The 21,012-nt window shown below is 38.7% G+C and overlaps 1 protein-coding gene across 1 annotated transcript; it reads left to right on the top strand.

The window, feature by feature from the left end:
- Nucleotides 1-1,828: 1,828 nt before the first annotated feature.
- LOC129253778 (aqualysin-1-like) lies at nt 1,829-20,549 on the top strand. Its single transcript, XM_064095434.1, has 8 exons — nt 1,829-2,568; nt 7,180-7,320; nt 7,893-8,022; nt 10,914-11,029; nt 12,200-12,341; nt 13,448-13,632; nt 16,396-16,567; nt 18,035-20,549. The coding sequence occupies exons 1-8, from the start codon at nt 2,455-2,457 to the stop codon at nt 18,172-18,174; spliced, it is 1,140 nt and encodes a 379-aa protein (XP_063951504.1). The 5' UTR covers nt 1,829-2,454; the 3' UTR covers nt 18,175-20,549.
- Nucleotides 20,550-21,012: the final 463 nt, after the last annotated feature.

Here is a 21,012-nt window from a genome sequence, read left to right on the forward strand (position 1 = left end):
GCGAGCGCGAAGCGCGAGCTGAAAATGTTTGATATTCAGTCCTAAAAAGGGACATTATAAGCAAAGTTTTGTAATCATGATATGTACCTGTCTCACAAAACAAACGCGAGCGCGAAGCGCGAGCGGAAAATTTTTGTATAACTTGACCCTAAAAAGGGACATTTTAAGGACTATCTTTTGGAATTCATGAAGTGCGTACGTATCTCATCATAGTCATCTAATGCGAGCGCCAATCGCTTGCTGATTTTGTTGTAATTACACCAAAGCACATGAAGCACTTTTTGTGGTCATTGTAATCATGAACATGATACGTATTTTACTAATGAAATATTGCGGGCGAGAAGCGTGAGCTGACAGTTTTTGAAATTCAGACCTGAAGAGGGGCATTCTATGGCTTGTTTGTAGGAATTTACTATTTCACTAATCAAGTGATGCGAGCGCGAAGCGCGAGCTGAAAATTTGTTATAATTAGATCAGAAAAAGGGACATTTTAAGGACTGTCTTTAGGAATTTGTGCACTGCAAAAAAACGCCGGTGTTGATTTAACACCAGCCCGGTACCTATATCGGTCCACACCAATGCGAACGTAAACACAGACTGGAAATGTTTTATATTAAGGCCTTAAAAGGGGGCAGTCACTTCAAGTATATTGTCATGAAAAAAGTATATATCACTACACAAAACAATAATAACTTGTGTTTTTTGCCAACTGCAAACTTGTAGACAAGTCTACAAGTTGTACACTTGTCTTCATGAATTTGCCAACTGCAGAGTTACAAGTTTTTTAAGTCTTGTGTTCTGTTCTTTTCAGTTCTGAAACGGGGCAGTACTTGTACATCACAAAACTAATGTGTATGTTAAATCGTCAATAATTGTGGTATAATTTGCAAACTCACAAGCTTGTTTATATTAGGGGAGGACCGGGGGCTTACTTTGTGCGTTATTATAGCTCCATCTGTTTTGTCCTTTGTATTTTGCTGACTAGTAGGGCTCTAAGCCTGGCTACATGGACTTGGATTTGTCAACTGGTTGTCTTTACTCCATAAGTCGTAACCTTCTTCGAAGTTGATACCTCTATTTTTCTTTCCTTTTTTCTTTCTTTCTTTCTTTCTTTCTTTCTTTCTTTCTTTCTTTCTTTCTTTCTTTCTTTCTTTCTTTCTTTCTTTCTTTCTTTCTTTCTTTCTTTTTTTCTCTCTCTCTCTCTCCCCTTTCTCTCCTTACATTTGGGATGACAACCTCTTTTTTATTCTTTTTTTTTTATTTGTCAAATTTTCCAGCCCCTGTTCCCCCTACCTTTGGGGAGAGATTTCCGCCCTTGAAGTTTGCCAGAGGCCCGCCTCAGACTACATAGCAATTCATTTTGTGCAAACTGGATTAAAAGTATTGTTATAGTAATAATAATAATGTTGATAATAATAACAACATGTAACATTTATATCGCGCTAAATACAAAATGTTTTAAGCGCTGCATACTACACCGGCTGCGGCTTTAGCACGGCTTTCCTGATCGGACGCTCGAGCATTCAAGGAATTCCTTCATACCGGGTAACCATTTACTACACATGGGTGGAGAGCGACAAATGTACATAAACACCTTGCCAAAGGACGCGAGTGCTACGGTAGGGTTTGAACCCCGGACCTTGTGATTCAAAGTCCAGAGACTTATCCACTGAGCCACAACACCTTATATCACCAACAAGTTAACGGGATACCATGTTACTAGGTTAGAACATCGATGTATTTGAATAACTTCGCTTTTACTACGGGGAAAACTCTCTATTCCTTTGAAAATTCAATTAAAATCACAATGGAAAGCTGAGAGGCTTTTGTCGAAAGACTGGGAGTGGCACAGCAGATCATCCGAATATTTGCATCGGGCGAACAATTGCAAATATGTCGTTGTCCAGAGTCAAGAGATTCCGATGCTGTCCCGGTCCACCAACTTTCGACAAGAGCCTCTCAGCTCTCCATTGTGATTTGACTTGTATTTTCAAAGGAATTGGTGCGTTTAGAGAGTTTCCTCCAAGGAAATGCGAAAAAAAAGTCCGATTGCTCTGACGAAGAGGACATGACAACGTTATCCTTTAATCGGGCCAGTGATCATATTGGCATCTTAATCACGTAAAGCTGGAGTTAGGGGATCAGACTATTGTAATATTATGTAGATAAACATGTTATTCACAGATCCTCTCATCCATAACGAATCCTGACGTTATCTAACTATCGGGTTATCGATTGTTGTAATCAATACATAAAAAATTCTTTGAGCCTTTACTGGGCTTCAATGCACAGATGTCTTTCTTGCCAAAGTCTTGGAAGACATTATAATAAACTTACTGGAAAGAGTGACGCCATTCATCGAGCTGAACACCAAATGCTTGCAGGATTCTCCAGCAGAAAGGTTTGGTTAGTATCGCTTCTGGTCTAAATCAGTCGGAACGGTGGGGAAGCACGATGCAGTTCATTTTCACGATTTTATCAGCCTTAGTGGTTGCAGCAACGGCTAAAAATGCCACATTCTACAAGGTGGAAGAGGCGATTAAAGATCACTACATAGTTGTGATGGAGGTGAGTTAGACTAATTTCTGCCATAACCGAGCTTGTCTTAACTCTTTTTCAGGCACCAAACGATAATGTTTGAACATGTTGAAGGCGCAATTGTTTTTCAAATCAAATCAGTGTATAAGTATTTAAGAAGATGTGCTACTTATATACAAATAAATAATATATATAAATATTATTCGATGATGAAGGGGTCTGTATGCTCCATTGGAGTTTCAAGTCTTAAAACCAATTAAGTGACTAAACAAGCTGCTTGGGAGACGCAATAATATCGACGCAGTTCTTCAGAAAACGTCTGTTAATATCAAATTTAGATTAGTGTTAAGAAAGTGACTGAAGTATCATTCACATTTGAAAGTTCACAATTTATGGAGTGATTGATTTTACGAAAGATAAGCTTATACCAACAAGGTGTCTCGACATTCGAGAACCGGATAAAATTTTCTTAATATTTTGACATTATTTTAAGTTGTAGGGTAATGTAAATGTGTTTTGTTGCGGGGTGTGCAGGGTTTTAAAGAAATGAGAGAGTATAAAATAATGTTGCATGGGAGAAGGGTCTGGGGCCCCGTTTCTCTACACCGTCACAAGTCTATCTTCTTGACTTAACCCTAATTCTCCGGGGGCATAATGCCCCCCCCCCCTCGACAATTTTCGCGATATATCTGCTGCGCAAAATTTTGACCTCGCCGCTCACTGACTTTTTACTTTCAAGTCTCGCACAAATTTTGAGACCAAATTTGTGACGCCCCGGTTGCACGAGTGTCTCATGGCGATATTCCACAAAATAATGAAACGGTAGCTTTCATAAAGGTAACAAAAAGAAAACAATTGATCTAGAAATTACAGAATATACAAATAGGATTTACGGGAAGAGTTCCAGATGCCCCCCCCCCCCCCCGCAATAAAAGGGGAATGACGTGGGTAGTGATTGGTCCGATGGAGCTGAAAGGCTGGAAGAACAATACAAGATTGGTTTGCGATTTCGTAGTTTTTTGTAGTTACCTAAATAAGCGATCTGGACCGAGACATGATGGTTGAATAGCTTTCGACGATGATCAAAGGATGCTTTTATTCGTTATTAGGCATTCAGAGCACTGAACTGGAATTTCGGTTCAGTGGCAGTCAGTCTGCAGGTATATGCGCAAACGAGCTTGCAAGATTTATCCAAGTCCTTTCTTGGCTGAATTCATCTCCATGCAATATCTTGTGAATTGTGAGACTTTCTTAAAGAATAATATTTAACCATATAGATTTAACCATTTCCCCAAGTAAACTTGATTATTTTTGTAACATAGGAAAGAGTAAATGTTACTCTTTTATATTGGTCATTTCTATTAAATAAAATATATTGATAAATAAGTTCATTTTTGGCCTAAAAAGATGCCTCAAACGGAATTTTCTTCTGTTTTATATTGCAAAATTTACAAAGCTCTTTGTTTCTGGCACAAATACTATTAACATCATCAGAAAGCTCAAACTCTACTTTTTTACAACGTCACTCTTGATATGTGGCACCTTTTTAAGTGGGTCGGCAGCCAGCTTTTCCCATCAAGATACAAGACGAGATTTTTGAAAATTCTGAGTAGCAAGAAATCCAGAGTTCTGATTGGCTGGATAGAGTTTCAGAACAACAGCCGCGGGTAATTTGAAGAGATTACCACATGGTGAGTGCGACCTTGGGCATAGCCTTGAAACGAAACCCTGTGTCTGTTGTGATATTTATATCACATACCTACTGACTGATTAAAAGACTATTAGCAAAAAGTGGAGGCCTGAAAAGATGCCTCATGAGTGCCGCGACTCGGAAGAAGACGTGAGTGCGAGGATTTCGCTTAGTCTGCTGTGCAAACCCTTCACTCGAGTTAAGGGTCTGTATGTGCAGCCTACTCGATGCCTCGTGTACTGAGGACCCTCTCGCAAGTTTTGTATGTACTAGTCTTTGCGTAGAGACACGCTTGCTGATCAAAGTGTCAATCAGGGTCTGTGCCTGCAGACTAGATTTCGCTCGCTCTCGCGCTCACTCGGGTGTCGCCAATTATCTTCGTCTGCCGCTAGTCTCGTCTCAGCCATTGCTTGACGAGGAAAGTCGCGAGGCCTTGTCAAAAGGCTACCTTGGACATGCCACAGCAATGGAATGTTGGCCCGGGGTCTGAGTGGGTGTGTGGTCTCTATGATCAATCAGAGCGTAGTATTCTTGTTTTTAAGCTGCTAAATGTACTCGGCCTATGAAAATCAGGCTGCTGACCCATCTAAAATACCTCTTCATATAAAACCTATATCATATGAAAGCTTAGATTTTTAGCTTTGTCTTAATTCAAAAATAATTTGAGCTCAAACAGAAATTAAGTGTAAAACAGCAGCTGCTTTTGTTGCATGAAATAATTATTTTGTATCATGTTTTAGATCAAAGGTTTTACCTCTATTACAAAATCTTTTAAAACTCAAGATACATGACCTGAAAGAATGATTCTTCTGTGTAAAGATACTAAAAACAAAAAATTTGTTCAACATTTACAGCAGCAATAGCCGAATATAAAGAAGTGTTTTCGTCTGCACCAAGCTCATTAACCCCCCCCCCCCCCCCCTCAGTCTAGTTCGAATATCGCTTGGATAAAAGAAGCTGGTTTTTGTGGACCTGTCGACTGACTGGTGGTGAGAAGATTATTTACGAAAATCGTAATTTCTTGGTCAAATTTCTTCGCGTACATAGCGTAGAAATTTACGGAAATCCCACATTAACGGTAAAAATCCTTTAAGTCCCCAAATTTTATGGCTAACTGTTGAATGTAAAACTGCAAAATTTACAGTGGAAAGTCGCGCAACAAGTTGCCAAGAATTTAATGAATTATTAATACTTTGACGGTAAATGATACCAAACTGGATAAAGCCATGTCTCAAAGTATTCAAACAAAGTAAACATGGCAAAGGGACTCTATTTTAAAAAAATATATATATATAAGCCGTATTCGAATAGAATAATAAACCGCAAGTATTTAGCTGAAAGTATCTTTGGCGACAAACATTCAGAATGATTGAGATAAACCCATAGGCCCGTATTCTGAAGTCGGGTTTAACTTAGACCGTGGTCTAAATCTGTGCTAAAATTATGGGAAGCCAAAAGTGTCAAAATTTTTATTAAGTTGTATGTTTCTTATATCTACTGTGCTCTTACCCGATTCATCAATGGTGAAGACAATAATCTATTTATACTTCCTACACAATTATGAATGATTTGAGAGCCAAATGAGGTGAAATATTATATCTCTACCGTTTGTGATTTATGTAACAATTGGCTATCCATACTTAAACCACAAATTTAAGCCTGAGTTTAAGTTAAACCCGACTTTAGAATACGGGCCAGTATCAATACGGAACTTCGCAGCAGTGTGCGCATTCTTTATTTTGTATTCAGTAGTCTTTATTACCCCCAAAAATCAATTGTTTGGCCTACCTGTGAAAATTAAGATGTATTCAATTCGCTTGAAATAAGTAGTCAGTAGGCCTATACTTAAGTAGCCTATATACTTAAATACTTGCGGGAGCGCCGTGGTGTAGCGGTTCGTACTCTCGCTTTGCGATCAGAGGGTCGTGTGTCGAATCCCACCGCGGCCTGGCGTCCCTTGGCAACGGTATAAATCCTCACTTTGCCGCTCTCAACCCAGGTATCCGGTAGGATGTGAAAGCTTATGTGGTATGTCGAGCTATTGAGTCTTAGAACCTCTAGCGTACCTATAGCTATGGGGGGGGCAGACTGCCCCCCCCTGACGAGTCACTGATCCCTGACGAGCCACAAGTGGCCTCCTATGAACTCTGGTGCGAAATGTTCTTTACATGCGCTTGAAGACTTTTTTTGCTTGTCATTTTTTCTGGTGCGAAATGTCCTTTGTACGCGGTTGAAGACCTTTTTTTTTGTTTTGCTTGTCAAATTTTTGGCGGACGAATTTACCCCCTTTTGGAAAATCCTAGGTACGCTATTGCTTAGAACTCTTGTTGGAATGCTCACCAGGGAGTGGTGAAAGTGCACATATTGTGTGCGGGCATGCAAGGATGCGATGTCTGGCGTAATTGCAATGTAAAGCGCCGAGAAACAGAATGTAATAAGCGCTATATCATATAACTATCGTTATTTTATTATTCGAAATCAATTTCGTTATGTTCGGCAAGATTTCAGTGCCGACCGCACAGAAACGTTGTTAGCCTAACAGAGCGCCAACAGTAAGTCCGTCACATCTTTCGGATTGTGAAGTCAAAACATTCATTTCAGTAATGCATTGTTGCAACATTAGGCATCGCTGTCACATTACCGGTTGTAACAGGGCCTCTGTTAGTGCACTGTTAGCGCTAACAACGTTTCTGTGCGGTCAGTACAGGTATATGTTCTCATTAGGATGTACATAATCACTTGGCGGCCGATCTCGTTCTATCAAAGAAATGATAGCTTTGAATGTCCATCTCTAATATCTCCATGCATAGTCTAACAGGGCGTTATCATAATATACATAACCATTGTGTGGATCATTTACTAATAATGATATCACTTATTCTATATTTTCCAGTAATCAGTAATATTGTTTCGTTGATCTCAAAATGCACACCAATATGATTTTTTTTCAGCCCGGATATGAGGCAGAAGTGATCACGAAGCTTCTGATGGAAGACAATTCCGGGACTTTCAGCAATGTGTCTATCAAACACACCTACAAGACAGCCATAAAAGGCTTTTCAGCCAAACTCACCGATAAAGCTCTTCAGAAGGTAAATACTGGAAAAGGATAATCTAAATCAGAGCCATACTCAAAATTTGCAATGTAAATTTGCCCTTTTTACCCAAGTGTGCCCCCCCCCCCTTGAAAGTGAGAGCGAGGGCCTTTCCTTTTTTTTTCTTGTCAAATTTCTCGCTGACCAAATGAATTCAATTTTAGATGGAAGCTTTTTTTGCTAGTCAAATATTTATCAGAAAAATGTGCCCCCCCCCCTGGAAAATCTGGATCCTCCCCCGAACTAAATATCTCTGCAATTGGCAGACTATAAGCCTACATGTATTATGTGCCCCTAGCCTCTTCTCAGGATGGAATGGAGAGTGCAATTGGATTTTCTCTCCTGGTCTGGTAGCAAACTAATATTGAGTAACCATGATTTAATATTACTTCAGAGCCAAACAAAAGCTGAAGAATATATTTTCATTGCATTAATAAGCATGACAAATACCTGCTCAAGTATTCACCAAAGCACGCCTATATTCAAATTAATTATTCTTAAATTTAACCGAACATGACAGATGAGGCATCTATTTCTCACTGACAGAATATCCTTTATTTCATTTTCAGCTGCTCGCCCGAGAAGAGATAAAATATATAACTCAAGATGGTATGGCCCATGCCATGGCTGTTGCATCATGGGGACTTGATCGTATCGACCAAAGGGAATTACCACTGTTGGGAGATTATGACGTTAGAGGTATTTGTTACAAAAAAGATAACCTGGTTATTATTAATTTGGATTCAAAAGAATGGAATGGGGATTTAATAGTTGTATCAATGTAGTGCTTCGAACAGCATGCGTGGAAACCAGCTCATACACGGGCAACGTCATGATAATAAGCCAGTTCGTAGTTCCTTTCTGCGCATGATCAAAAGATTCTATACGCATGATCAGAGGAAGGTCATTTGTACTTAAAGTAACATGGATGGTATAAAATCTAATGAGATAAGCACCAACTTTGATGTCTTGATTATTCATATATTCTTTTGAACAGTGGTATTCATTTACATCCACAAAAAACAACAATGCGTCCACGAACGACTTGTATTTCACTGTTTGCCAAGTACATTGTGCAACATGCTATGATATGCATTCAAAGTAGGAATTCAACAAATACCTTCATAAAGTGTTCATCGGTGTGCTATTCTAGTCACCTGCTCTATTAAATTTCTTCATCCTGCCATGTAAGGCAAGCTTATGTAATATCTTGCTTTGAAATCTGCCTATCATAATGAAAGAAATGAAAGGTCATTTGACCAAAATTCATCCATGAAGTAACTACGAACTGGTCTATAGGGAATTTTCGCAACTACGACTCGGACGCTTTCTGGAACGTTGAGATAATCTTTCGTCAAAAGACCTTCATAACAAAGCAACCTTTGTCGAAAATCGTTTTCCTGGACCCTGGACAAACGACATCAGGGGAACATTTATGTACGACGAGTTGTCAGATCTGACAACTTTCCCCGATTCTGATTGGCTGAGAGGTACTGTTGCTATGGTAATTATCGGATAAAACAGGACTTTTCGGATAAAATCCTTTCATGAAACGCTCCTGTTCTTCGTCAGCTCCGAATCTTCGGACGATTAGTTGTCCCGGTCCACCATTAGACCAGTTCGTAGTTATTTAATGGACAATTTTGGTCAAATGACCTTTGATTCCTTTCATTATGATAGGCAGATTTCAAAGCAAGATATTACGTAAGCTTGCCTTACATAGCAGGATGAAGAAATTGAATCGGCCAGGTGACTAGAATAGCACACCAATGAACACTCAATTGTTAACAAAAAAGATAACCTGATTTGTTGCATTTCTACTTTAAAAGCATATTATTTCAGCACAATTTGGTAATCTATGAAATACCAGTCGTTCGTGGATACATTGTTATATTTTGTGGATGTAAATGGAAAAACAATTCAAAAGAATATATTAATAATCAAGCATCAAAGTTGGCGCTTATCTTAAACCACCATGTCACTTTAGTACCAATGACCTTCCTCTGATCATGCGCAGTGGAACTACGAACTGGCTTATTTTCGACAGTGACCTCTTAGCTGTTCATTATGATTAGACAAGTGTTTTCAATAGATGCTCAACGTTTCAGAAAGTGTCCGAGTAGTGTTGTGAATACTCGCTATTATCATGGACCTATTCGTAATAGGTCCATGCTATTATCGAGGGGGCCTATTTGTCCATGTTGAAGGTGACGACCGTTTATCACAGTTGAATAAAATAGGAGTATTTACAATTAAATGACCCCCCAAATATCCCTTTTCTTTGTTTATCCTCTTCGCCCATTTTCCTTCTCGTTTCCCTTTTTTCACGACTTGAGATTTCACAGGGGACGGTCGCTCTTGTCCCCAAATCATTTTTTTATGTAGGGGAAGGCGGGGTAAGTTGAGCATAGGGGCAAGTTGAGCCACCAGCCGCAGGCTAATAATGAATGAGTCAGACATTGTGGTGGTGTCATGTATTGATGACCCATTGCATAACCTTTAACCCCACCACTTTGCTTTCAACTTTGAAACAAAAGGTACTTTTTTAGAAGGAAAAATACAAATTTCAGCCAAAAATGTAAAAAAAAGGTGTGAAATAGATAAGTGCTTTTAACCCACACACGTCTTTACATATATTATAGAAATAAGAACAATATTGTTAGTCCAGGTATGGATTCTCATTCTTGTCATAGTTTTTTACATGATGAATGCATAAGAAATGTGTGGATGTGAAAATATCGCAATCCGTTCGGACTGGGGTAATTTAAGCCAAATCAACATGGGGCAAGTTGAGCCATGGTAATTGTTATGGTGATGTATAATTTAAAAAAAAGAAAAACGTAAAAAGCCATTGATATTCAGGCAGAAAGGAGCAAATTCACATGACAGTTCTTTTACTTTTAGAAGATGTTAGTAATTATAGAGAATTAGCAAGTGAAAAATTGACATCCTGGTTTTTCCCGCATACATTTTGTACATAGTATTTGTGGCTCAACTTACCCCAGACGGTGGCACAACTTACCCCACAGATGGGGCAAGTTGAGCCATTTGACATCGTATGTTTCAAAGGTCACGATGACTTTCAATGTGGGGGTAGAAAGTTATATATAGGTGAAAAATATTTCCCAAGAATCAAATTTAAAGGCAAGGTACTTATTCTATCTTGCAAAATGCAAATAGTGTCACAACTTACCCCGCCTTCCCCTACATGATGTAGGATGGAGTTTCCTTTATTGTGAGGATGATACTAGCAAGTAATTGTGTAATTATGGAACACGTCACAGTAAGATTTGGGGGTGAAACGAGAGTAAAAAGGGTTAATATGGTACTCAATGTACCAATTTGGATTGTGATATAGTATCATTCTATCTGGAGCGGATCTACGGGGGGGGTTAGGGGGTCTACCCCCCCCCCCTTGGGCTGCCAAGTAATGACCTCCATTTTGGAGCCAATCCCAAATTACCAGGCAAATATTAATTATTTTTATGGCGAACCCTTTTCTTTTATTTGTCAAATTCCTCGGTCAAACCCCCTCCTTGGAAAAAGCTAGATCCGCCCCTGCATCCGTCGTGTTTTTAATTTCTTTACAGGTGATGGGTCGGGTGTGAACGTGTATGTCATCGATACAGGCATCTATCCAGAAAGTTTGTACTTTGGAGGTCGAGCAACTCCTGTCTTTGATTCCATCGAAGACGGCAGGCCTTTTGTAAGTTGCACGAATTTAAAATAATATAGCTTTATCAAATACTACATTAAACATATAAATTCTCATTTTTTCAAAATATTATCTCTAATTACCAAAATTATGTTGCGTGAGAGGCCGGAATTTTCGGCCTTTTTCAGAGTTCTTAATATGATCAGTCCAAATTTCGCTTAAGTGTTTTTTTTTCATAGGTTTGCGATGTAAATTGCAGACCAACTCGATATTGAAACAAAATGAGGGGGAACAGGGGAACAGCGAAAAAAAGGAAAAGCAAAAGCCGTTGGTAGATTTAAAGAATGAATTATGAACCAAGGAAGCTAGGATCAGAAGTTGGAAGCGAAGGGGTGAGATCGTAAACGCTACCCCGAGCACCAGATTTGGAAGGGGCGCCATTACAACGCAACATTCAGCATCAGCTGTTTGATGGGGAGGGATCTTAACCTCCCCCCCCCCCTCAGTGTTATTTAGGGTACGCCTATGCTCGTTCCCTCCCTTTGAACGCACCCCCCTATCGAAGGTCTGCCAAAATTTCTGAACCCCCCTTTCGAGGGCTTTTCGCGTGCTTTTTCTGCCTTGGAGACCCCAAGTGGGGAGCGTACCTGTAATGCCAGAATAGGCGTTATGATGGCTGAACCTATTCTAATGATTGATACTACTATGGGTGGAATTAACATTGCCCAATTTAGTTTATCTTCCATAATAACCGTCTCTTGACATTTTGTACGTCATTCAGTCAACCACTGAAAATTTGCTCTTGCTTTGCTCGCTCGCATATTGATATACATGGTCAGTCCAACTGTAATTCAATAGTCTTTTTAACACAACAAAACTATTTACAATAGCCATCGAAAAAAATTGTGATAAGCCTAAACTGTCATCACCACAAGTGATAGTATTATGTATTCATTTAATGTATCCCGCGTATAAATACAGTATCCCTTTAATGTTGGGGTGCCCCCCCCCCCCAAAAAAAGAGAAGAATTTTCAGCTCTATATTTGTTATCATTCCACCCCCCCCCCCCCCCCGTGATCCCGGATCGGATATATAGAAACAGTAACGAGATGAAAGATTGCATCTATTGTGATATTCATGATTTTTTTTATTTTTTATAATCGAATGTCTTTTTACAGAACATAATGGCACTTTACCATGTTTTACTGTTGCTTTTCTAGGGAATAGACTGTAATGGTCATGGAACCCACTGTGCTGGGACAGTTGGAGCTAGTCTATACGGAGTAGCACAAAATGTTAAACTGTTTGGGTTGAGAACGCTTGACTGCGGTGGTTCCGGGTCATGGAGTGGAATCGTATCAGGTAATTTGTACGCAATTATTATTATACCCCTTTCATAAACCCAATTATGCGGATAATAGCCGCATAATTTGGTCGTAAAATCGGAGCGGGACCAGAGTTATCCGCATTATTTCGATGCTGCAATTATCCGCATAGTAGCGGCATCGGGACCAGATTTTGACTTTAATACCCCTTTCATAAACCCATCCTCCAATTAGCCGCCTAAGAGTAATGCGGATAATTCAATAAAAATTGCGTTCACAAACTCTGAATAATCCGCACTATTTTTACGAGCGCCCGTCCTGAAAAAGGCGGATAATCGTCATGACAACTGGACACGCCCCCTCCGATGCGGTTGTGTTGGAAAAGGGTGACCTTGTGACCGCACCATGGCAATTATCCGCATCATTTGGAAATGCGTTCATAAAGTCAAAATCTGGTCCCGATGCCGCTATTATGCAGATAATTGCAGCATCAAAATAATGCGGATAACTCTGGTCCTCTCCGATTTTACGACCAAATTATGCTGCTATTAGCCGCATAATTGGGTTTATGAAAGGGGTATAAGAACGCATTTCCAAAGTAATGCGGATAATTGCCATGGTGCGGTCACAAGGTCACCCTTTTTCCAACACAACCGCATCGGAGGCGGTGTGTGCAGTTGCCATGACAATATTATCCGCCTTTTTCAGGTCGGGCGCTCGTAAAAAATAGTGCGGATTATTTTCGGAGTTTGTGAATGCAATTTTTATTGAATTATCCGCATTACTCTTAGGCGGATAATTCGAGGATGGGTTTATGAAAGGGGTATAAATGATAAATACAGAGAAAAAATGATGAAATGTGTATACGTCTGTCAAAAATATTTTTAACTCGTCTCAGTGATACAGCTAGTGTTTTCCACAAGTTTTATAGTTTAAGTAGGCCTATGTCAGGACCATGGAACCGGCACCGGCAATAAACGTTTCCAAAAAAAAAACTATCTGATTGTCTGATTGTGATTTTCCATGATTTATGGTAAGCCTCACACTTCAAAAAACCTTCCGCGGCCGTGTATGTTTTCATTATAACGTAACGATATGGAAGGACTGTGCTCGTACTCGGTTTTTATGTTTCATATTTTTCAGCATGTGATTATGTAGCACAAAATGGAAACAGCCCAGCACTGGCATCAATGTCCCTTGGAGGTGGAGCTAATACCGCAGTGGATGACGCAGTGAGAGGAATGATCGCGTCTGGCGTCACCACCGTGGTAGCCGCCGGAAACTCCGCGGCCAATGCATGCGGTTATTCACCTGCTCGAGTTAGTGAGGTGAGTTCTATCTGATAGTAGGTCCCATGCATTTAGCAACCGAATTCTAAGAGGGGAGTGGCAAATTGCCCGGGCTAAATAGGGTTGATCGGATTGTTGTCTTTTTAATAGCAAAGCATTAGGACATATTGGTGTGATATAAACGTCCAACATGGGCGGCGGAACCGGGGGGATGGGCAGCGAGGCACTTGCCATCAAAAAATTCCCCAAAGGAAAAATGCCTTTTTTTTTTCAAAAGGAAAAATAATACTTTTTTACGTTAAATCACAAACATTTTGGCTCGCTCGTCATTTTTTTTTTGTTCGTTAAAGTACTTAATTTTGTTCGTGGTAAAAAAAAACACCCCCCCCCTACAAAAAAAAGCTGCTTAGAATGTTCAGTTTTAAGGATGGAATATCACAAATTTTCGGCTCGTGCTTCGCGCTCGCATTATTCGATTGGTGAAATATAATATTCTATTCATGAGTCACTAAATGCAATCCCTAAAAAAATTCCTTTTCTGGTCGGTATGTTAAAAATTTCAGCTTTCGCTCGCATTAATTCCTTGGCTATATACACACATCTATTTCATAATTACACAAACTGCTATGACGTTTAATTTTCATGTCTTATTACATGAAATGTCCAAAAGATTGAGCTCGCGATTCGAGCTCACAACATCTCACAAGGATGCTTTTTTGACAGTAATAATAACAGCGCCATAATTGATCCAAAACGAGTTTTAACATCTTCAGATTTGAATTTTTCCCAAACCGCTCACTCGCTACGCTCCCTCGCAGAAAAACCTGAATATATAGGCCAATCTTGTCAATCGAAAAATACTTTAAAATGGCTTTGCTCAACTTAATTACTAAGTGTTGCTGCCGTCTACGTTCCTTGCTCAAAGACTTAAGTGCCTGCAGCGGTGCGCGCGTGCAATGGACAAAATCGTATGGATCCAAAATTGCACGGTTGATGACGTCATTGTAAAATGGACTATGAATGGCCGATTTCAAACAACCAATCAAATGACAGGATCTCTGTAGGTGTATGATATACAAATGATGAATGTTTATGAGTGCAATGGACAGAATACTTCATGAGGTGAAAGATGAAACGATCCATTCAACGAGGCGTAGCCGAGTTGAATGGATTTTTTTATATCATCTTTCACCAAATCAAGTATTTTGTCCATTGCACAAATGAAAAGAACATTCATAAACGCTGTTAATTTCGCGGGATTAATTTTTCGCGCTTGGCGGCTTCAAAACATATTCGCGGGTTCTTGAATTCGCGCTGCACACTCCATAATCACAAAGTCACTTTCTTTCCCATCTGTGAATGGTTTTAATTAACATTTCAGCGACAAAATTGTATTTTCTAAACAGATATTTAGCTCTACAGCGGCGTAATTCGGCATTGTTTTAATCCAATCATGAGCTTTTGTGACATTTAGCACAACTTTTCTTTGCGGGGCAGACATCGGGGAAGGCAAAACAGAGGCGCTGCTGGCCTGGTATGATGGTCGAGCACCGGGTAAAGACCGGGGGGGGGGTTACGGCTATTCAAAGTGCATGTTATCAATCAACAAACTTGGGTGATCGACCCAACATCTTAAAAACTTAACAGATCTAAACACTCACCAAACGGCAAAAGCAATTTATATTACTACAAAAATCATGATTTGAATACCGATCTGCGACTGTTAAAAAATGATCTCATTGCTTTGAACAAATTTTGGCGATGCACATGATTTTGGAGCTCAAGCTTGCTTGCTTAAATATCGCCCTCTATAGGTCGAATTGTGCAACCTCTTTGCCAAAACGATACACACAATTGAAACTCTGTACAAAACTTGCATCAAAATCCCATAGATGCTCATAAATTAGCGTGTTTTTAAATTCGCGCTCGCCGATCTTGCCGCGAAATCCGCGAAAATTTCCACACCGCGAAAATTTCTACTTTTACAGGTAGTTGGTTTATTTGTTACGTACATACAACCTTGGCGCTGCAAACTCAGTGCCTGCAGCGGTGCGCGCGTGCAATGGACAAAATCGTATGGAAATCGTATTAGAATAACCGTGCGATCCAAAATAATATTGCACGGTTAATGACGTCATTTTAAAATGGACTGAATAATCATCAATCACCCAATCAAATGATAAGGATCTATCTAGTTGTCATATGACGTCAAATATTAAAGCAATCTAGAATTAATAGACTCTCTGCCTGGCCTTGATATATTGGATCTTAGAGACTTAATCGGCACATACAATCATGTCGTCCGATCCCGGGGGGGGGGCACTAACATTGGCGAGTGGATACCACTGATCTCTCCACTAAGTGGGGAGATCAGTGGTGGATACCATGCGCGACCAGAAAACACGTAAAAAGGATGTCTTTTTCAAGATAGGGCACGTTACGTACGAAACGTAATGAGGGTGTCAAAAACACTGAAATAATGAAAAAGGGGTATCTATTTTCGCTAGGAAAGCTACGTGTTTAGGGTCAAATTTGTGACGGTGTAAACATATACTGTAAGACTGAAATGTTTTATAAAGGATGTACTTTTTGCCCCAAGAGTCAACGTGTTTAGAGTATGATTGAAACAAAAAAGGCAATTATGTGAGTAGCTGGAAAGCCGACGAGGTGTCCCCCCCCCCCCCCCAAAAAAAAAAAAAAAAAAAAAAAAAAAAAGAGAGAAGCTGAAGTTTGGAGCGACGCCCATTTTCATAAATACAATGTGTATTTTTTATTCGTTTTGGTGGAATTTTTTGTATGAAGGCTATAACCGTTGGAGCAACAGACATCAACGACGAGGAGGCTTCTTTCTCCAACTATGGTACGTGTGTTGATGTGTATGGCCCTGGTGTTGATATACCAAGCGCGTGGATAGGAGGAACAGAGGAAACCAAGACGATCAGCGGTACATCCATGGCTACACCTCATGTTACAGGTGAGTTTTTATGGGTCTGCATCGTCTTTCAAACAAATAGTTGAGATTGATCAAAAATCACCCACAACTATATGGAAAGTCAGCAACACCACCAACGTCTAAACTGCATGTTAAACTTTGCCCGATGTGTTTTCAAAATAATGTATCATCACAACTCTTTGTAAGACGGAGACCTGCCTTCTGACAAAGATTTGTGATTGATCTGGGGACCGTTTCATCAAGATTTTTGTCCGACAAGTTGTCAGATCTGACATCTTTCCTTGATTTTGATTGGCTGAGAGGCAGTGTTACTATGGTAACTGTCGGATAAAACAGGACTTGTCGGATAAAACGTCCGACAAGTCCTTTCATGAAACGCTCCCCAAACCCAAGAAGAGAAGAAATTTTATTGGAAAGAGTAAAATGAGAGGAACAATTTTAAAAAAGTTTCATCAAAATCGGTTATGAAGTAAGCAAGTTATGGGGAGTTTGAAAACTCTTGTTTTACTTTCTATGGGCATCATCAAATTGGCAAACGTGCTTCAAAATGGCTGATTTTGTGGACAACTCTCCATTTGTAGTACACAAATTTTCAGATTTTCCTCATTATCTTTCAAATTGCATCCTGCCTCCTTCTGAGCACAACATATGTCATGGGAAAATATAATCCACACCATATATGTCAAGGTCAGGAGGAGATAATGTGAAATATGTAAAATAAAGGGAAAAATCTGAAAATATGTGTACAAAACAAATGGAGAGTTTTCCACAAAATCAGCCATTTTGAAGCACGTTTGCCAATTTGACGATCCACATAGTAAGTACAACAAGACTTTTTAATCGTCCATAACTTGCTTATTTCATAACCGATTTTTATTAATCTTTTTTTTTAATTGTTCCTCTCATTTTACTCTTTCTAATAAGATTGCTTCTCTTCTTGGGTTTTGGTTTCCTTTAATACATTCACTATTTTTTTTTAAATTCAGTATGCTTCTCTTTATTTACAATGAACATTGAGCAAATTTCCTAAAGAAAAATTATGATATTAATTGATTTCCATACACTTAAGATTGATCGGATCAATCGTAACTCTTTGTAAGATGCGACCCAGAAACTATTTACGGCTTGATGGGCGGGGATTAAGGAGATACAGTGCGCATACACGCATTTTATTAATAATTTCTTACTCGAAGACTGGGATTCCTCATAGTTATGTAATCAAAAACACTTTCTCATCTGTTGTATAAAGTATATACATATATACGGCTTTCGATAGGAGGCTTGGCCGTGAAACTATTATGGTCCCCTAAAGGCCCTAAGTGACGCAAATGTGACCCGTTTTCCTTAGGGGATATTTTTAGTAGTCGCATTGATCCTGCGTCACTCTAGGAACCATAGTTTCAACCGCCCGCTCTAACGGCCGTACATTATTATAGGCCTATATATTGTAATTATTTTTATCATTCTCCTTTAATCACTGTCTTGTAGGCGCTATAGCACTACGTCTAGCCAAGAGGCCAAATCTAACACCCGCTAGTATAAAACAGAGGGTAATCAAAAAATCGACAAAGAATGTCATCACGAATATCGGAAGTGGCTCTCCGAATCGTCTCCTTTATGCTCCCTAGATGTGGACTATAGATGTCTCCAACTGGCGACCCTTACTTTTAGAGGACCAACCCATACAGCCCATGAAAGAAACACCGGATGAGCCAAACACCATACGAATGATGTATTTCAATGACGATACACTACGAATAATGCATAGGCCTACACCACTCACCGGTTACACTTCGTATTTCCGAAGGTTCGTAATTCCGAAGGTTCGTAATTCCGAACCACGTAAATTGCCTATACCTCGATGTTCGTTAATCCGAAAACGAAAAAGGGTTCGTTAATCCGAACATTTGTGGCGTTATTCCGACGGTTCGTTATTCCGAAGGTTCGATAATCCGAAAACAAAATAACATTCGTTGTTCCGAAGGTTCGTTAATCCGAAAAAGAAATAAGGTTCGTTGTTCCGAAGGTGCTTTAATCCGAAAACAAAATAAGGTTCGATGTTCCGAACGTTCGTAATTTCGTAACGAACCTTATTTTGTTTTCGGATTAACGAATCTTCGAAATTACGAACCTCAATTCGATTTCGGACTAACGAACCTTCGGAATTACGAACCTTATTTGGTTTTCGTATTAACGATCCTTCGGAATTACGAACCTTCGGAAATACGAACTTTCTGAATAACCGAATCTTCGGAATTACGAAGCGTCGGAATTACGAATGTATGCGCCACTCACCATCTGCATAGCTCACGAGTCATACAGCGCTAAAATCGTGCTGCCCACAATGCATACAACGAGTCCCACAGTGGGGGCTCTCTCTCCACATAGTCACACTTGCATCCAACAACTTAGAAGTTAAGCCTAAATCATCCAAAGTTTCAACCAAAATGCCGTGACGAGTGAAATTGGCATACATTTAATGGGGTGCTCCGGGCTTGAAATAATTATATCTAAATTAAAAAGAGTAAAATTCACAAAGCAAAATGCGTAAAATTTCGTCCGAAATCTGATGAAAACGAAATTATTGAATTTCAGAGTTTAGCAATATTTGTGAAAACAGTTATATGCAAGTCGTTATGAATATTCATTAGGTGGAAGATGTTCCATCCCCACTTCCCTTTTTCTTATGTTATTACATGAAATCATTTTTTTTTTCATAAATGTATGAATTAAGTTGCAGCAATGGATATGTCTAATGCATTAAATCAGTTGTCAAACAAATTTTCAGTCCTTGGAGGAAAACATTTAAATAAACTCATTAAATATTCATGATGACATAGAACTGTTCTGCCGAAACAATGCAAATCTTTAAAATGCTATAACTTGTTATTTCTTATACGATTTTGATCAAATTTACAGTATTTTGTTTTGCTGGTTTTTTTTTCAGCCTCCGCGAATGGTGCTGAAAAAGCAACCACTTTTAACACCCTCTATATCGAGGCTTACTTTTGGACGCGGATGCATAGACAGTTTTAAGATTTACCCTTCCCCCTCTATGGGCTACAAGTGTACTATAATATGAAACAAAATATTAGCCAGTTGGATAGAGATAGACAACGACTACAATTCTTGATATGATCAGGATGACTGAAAGACAACGAGGTAATGTGTTTACTTGCGCGTATAACCCCATCAAAAATAATCTTCCTAAATAATCGTTTATTGTCCTTTGATTTTTTTTGTTACTGTTGCTAACATGTATATATGGGGATACCTTTCAGAATACTTTATCAATGGTATTTTTTATATCTATATATTTATGTTTTTATTGTAATTCATCACGAATCACACTATTAAAAAAGTTGACATGATACAAATTAAGAAATGTTGGGCATTTCGTAGAGGTTTGTTTTAACTGTTAAACATGTTAAATGTCTTCGCTTTTTAATCATTTTATCTATTTTTACAATTTGTTCATTGTTAGAATTTCCTAGCGATGTATATCTTCTGCTTCCTAGAATTGTTTATTATTATGTTCATATTAATGACAATAATAGATGAAAGAACGAGTAGAATGTGATAGAGAAAAATGATGAAAAGATTTTTTTCAGAAAATTATAGATAAATGTTTTCATGATCGTATGTAGTCGTGATTTTGGAGCTTGATAACATTTATAGCCCGGTCGCTATACGATCCGTCTATTACATGTGTTTCCAATATCGCGTAGTCTTTTCCTCTAGATGAGGAAATTATTTTGGTAAAAATTTGTATAAGTTTTCTTTTGATATATTGTATTGTGAGATTTTTATACGCTAATCGGGTTTTAAATGTGATTGTGTTCATGAGTTAATTTGAACGCAAGTAAGTAATCACAAGTAAGTAATCATAAGTCATTAGATGGCCCTGTTCATGTTCATAATTGAATTTAGTTTAATTTCATACTTTAACCGATCATTTTTTTAACAAAAAAAAAACGTTAATAAATTTCCTCATAGTATCCAACTGACTGTGTACAGTCATTCTTTAAAAATGTAACATGTGCAATACATGCCAGAGGGAATGTGTTGAAGGTGGGTGCCGCGCCGCCAGCCCCATATCCTCTAAATTACAGCCTGACGGCAAATTCGCAAATATCGTCAGCAAAACCACAAAAAAAAAATGGAAGGGAATGGAACAGAAGGAAGAAAAAAAAATCAAAGAAAAACTATTATTTATCAGCAAATCATAATTTTTATAATCAAATGCAAAATGCATGTAATACATAACAAATAATGTATAGGTATTAAAAAAAATCAGACGAACTAAATAAGTTCGATGTGCCTGGATCCATCAATACATACAATAAACTTATTTTGTTACACATTCATAATGCTTTCTAACTCGTGTTAATATTATAATTTCTTTTGAAATGAAAACATTAAATTCCTTTTAAACATCGAGTAGACAGTATAATATTTAGCATATA

This window comes from Lytechinus pictus, chromosome 2 (assembly GCF_037042905.1).
Source record: "Lytechinus pictus isolate F3 Inbred chromosome 2, Lp3.0, whole genome shotgun sequence".
NCBI classification, from domain to species: domain Eukaryota; kingdom Metazoa; phylum Echinodermata; class Echinoidea; order Temnopleuroida; family Toxopneustidae; genus Lytechinus; species Lytechinus pictus.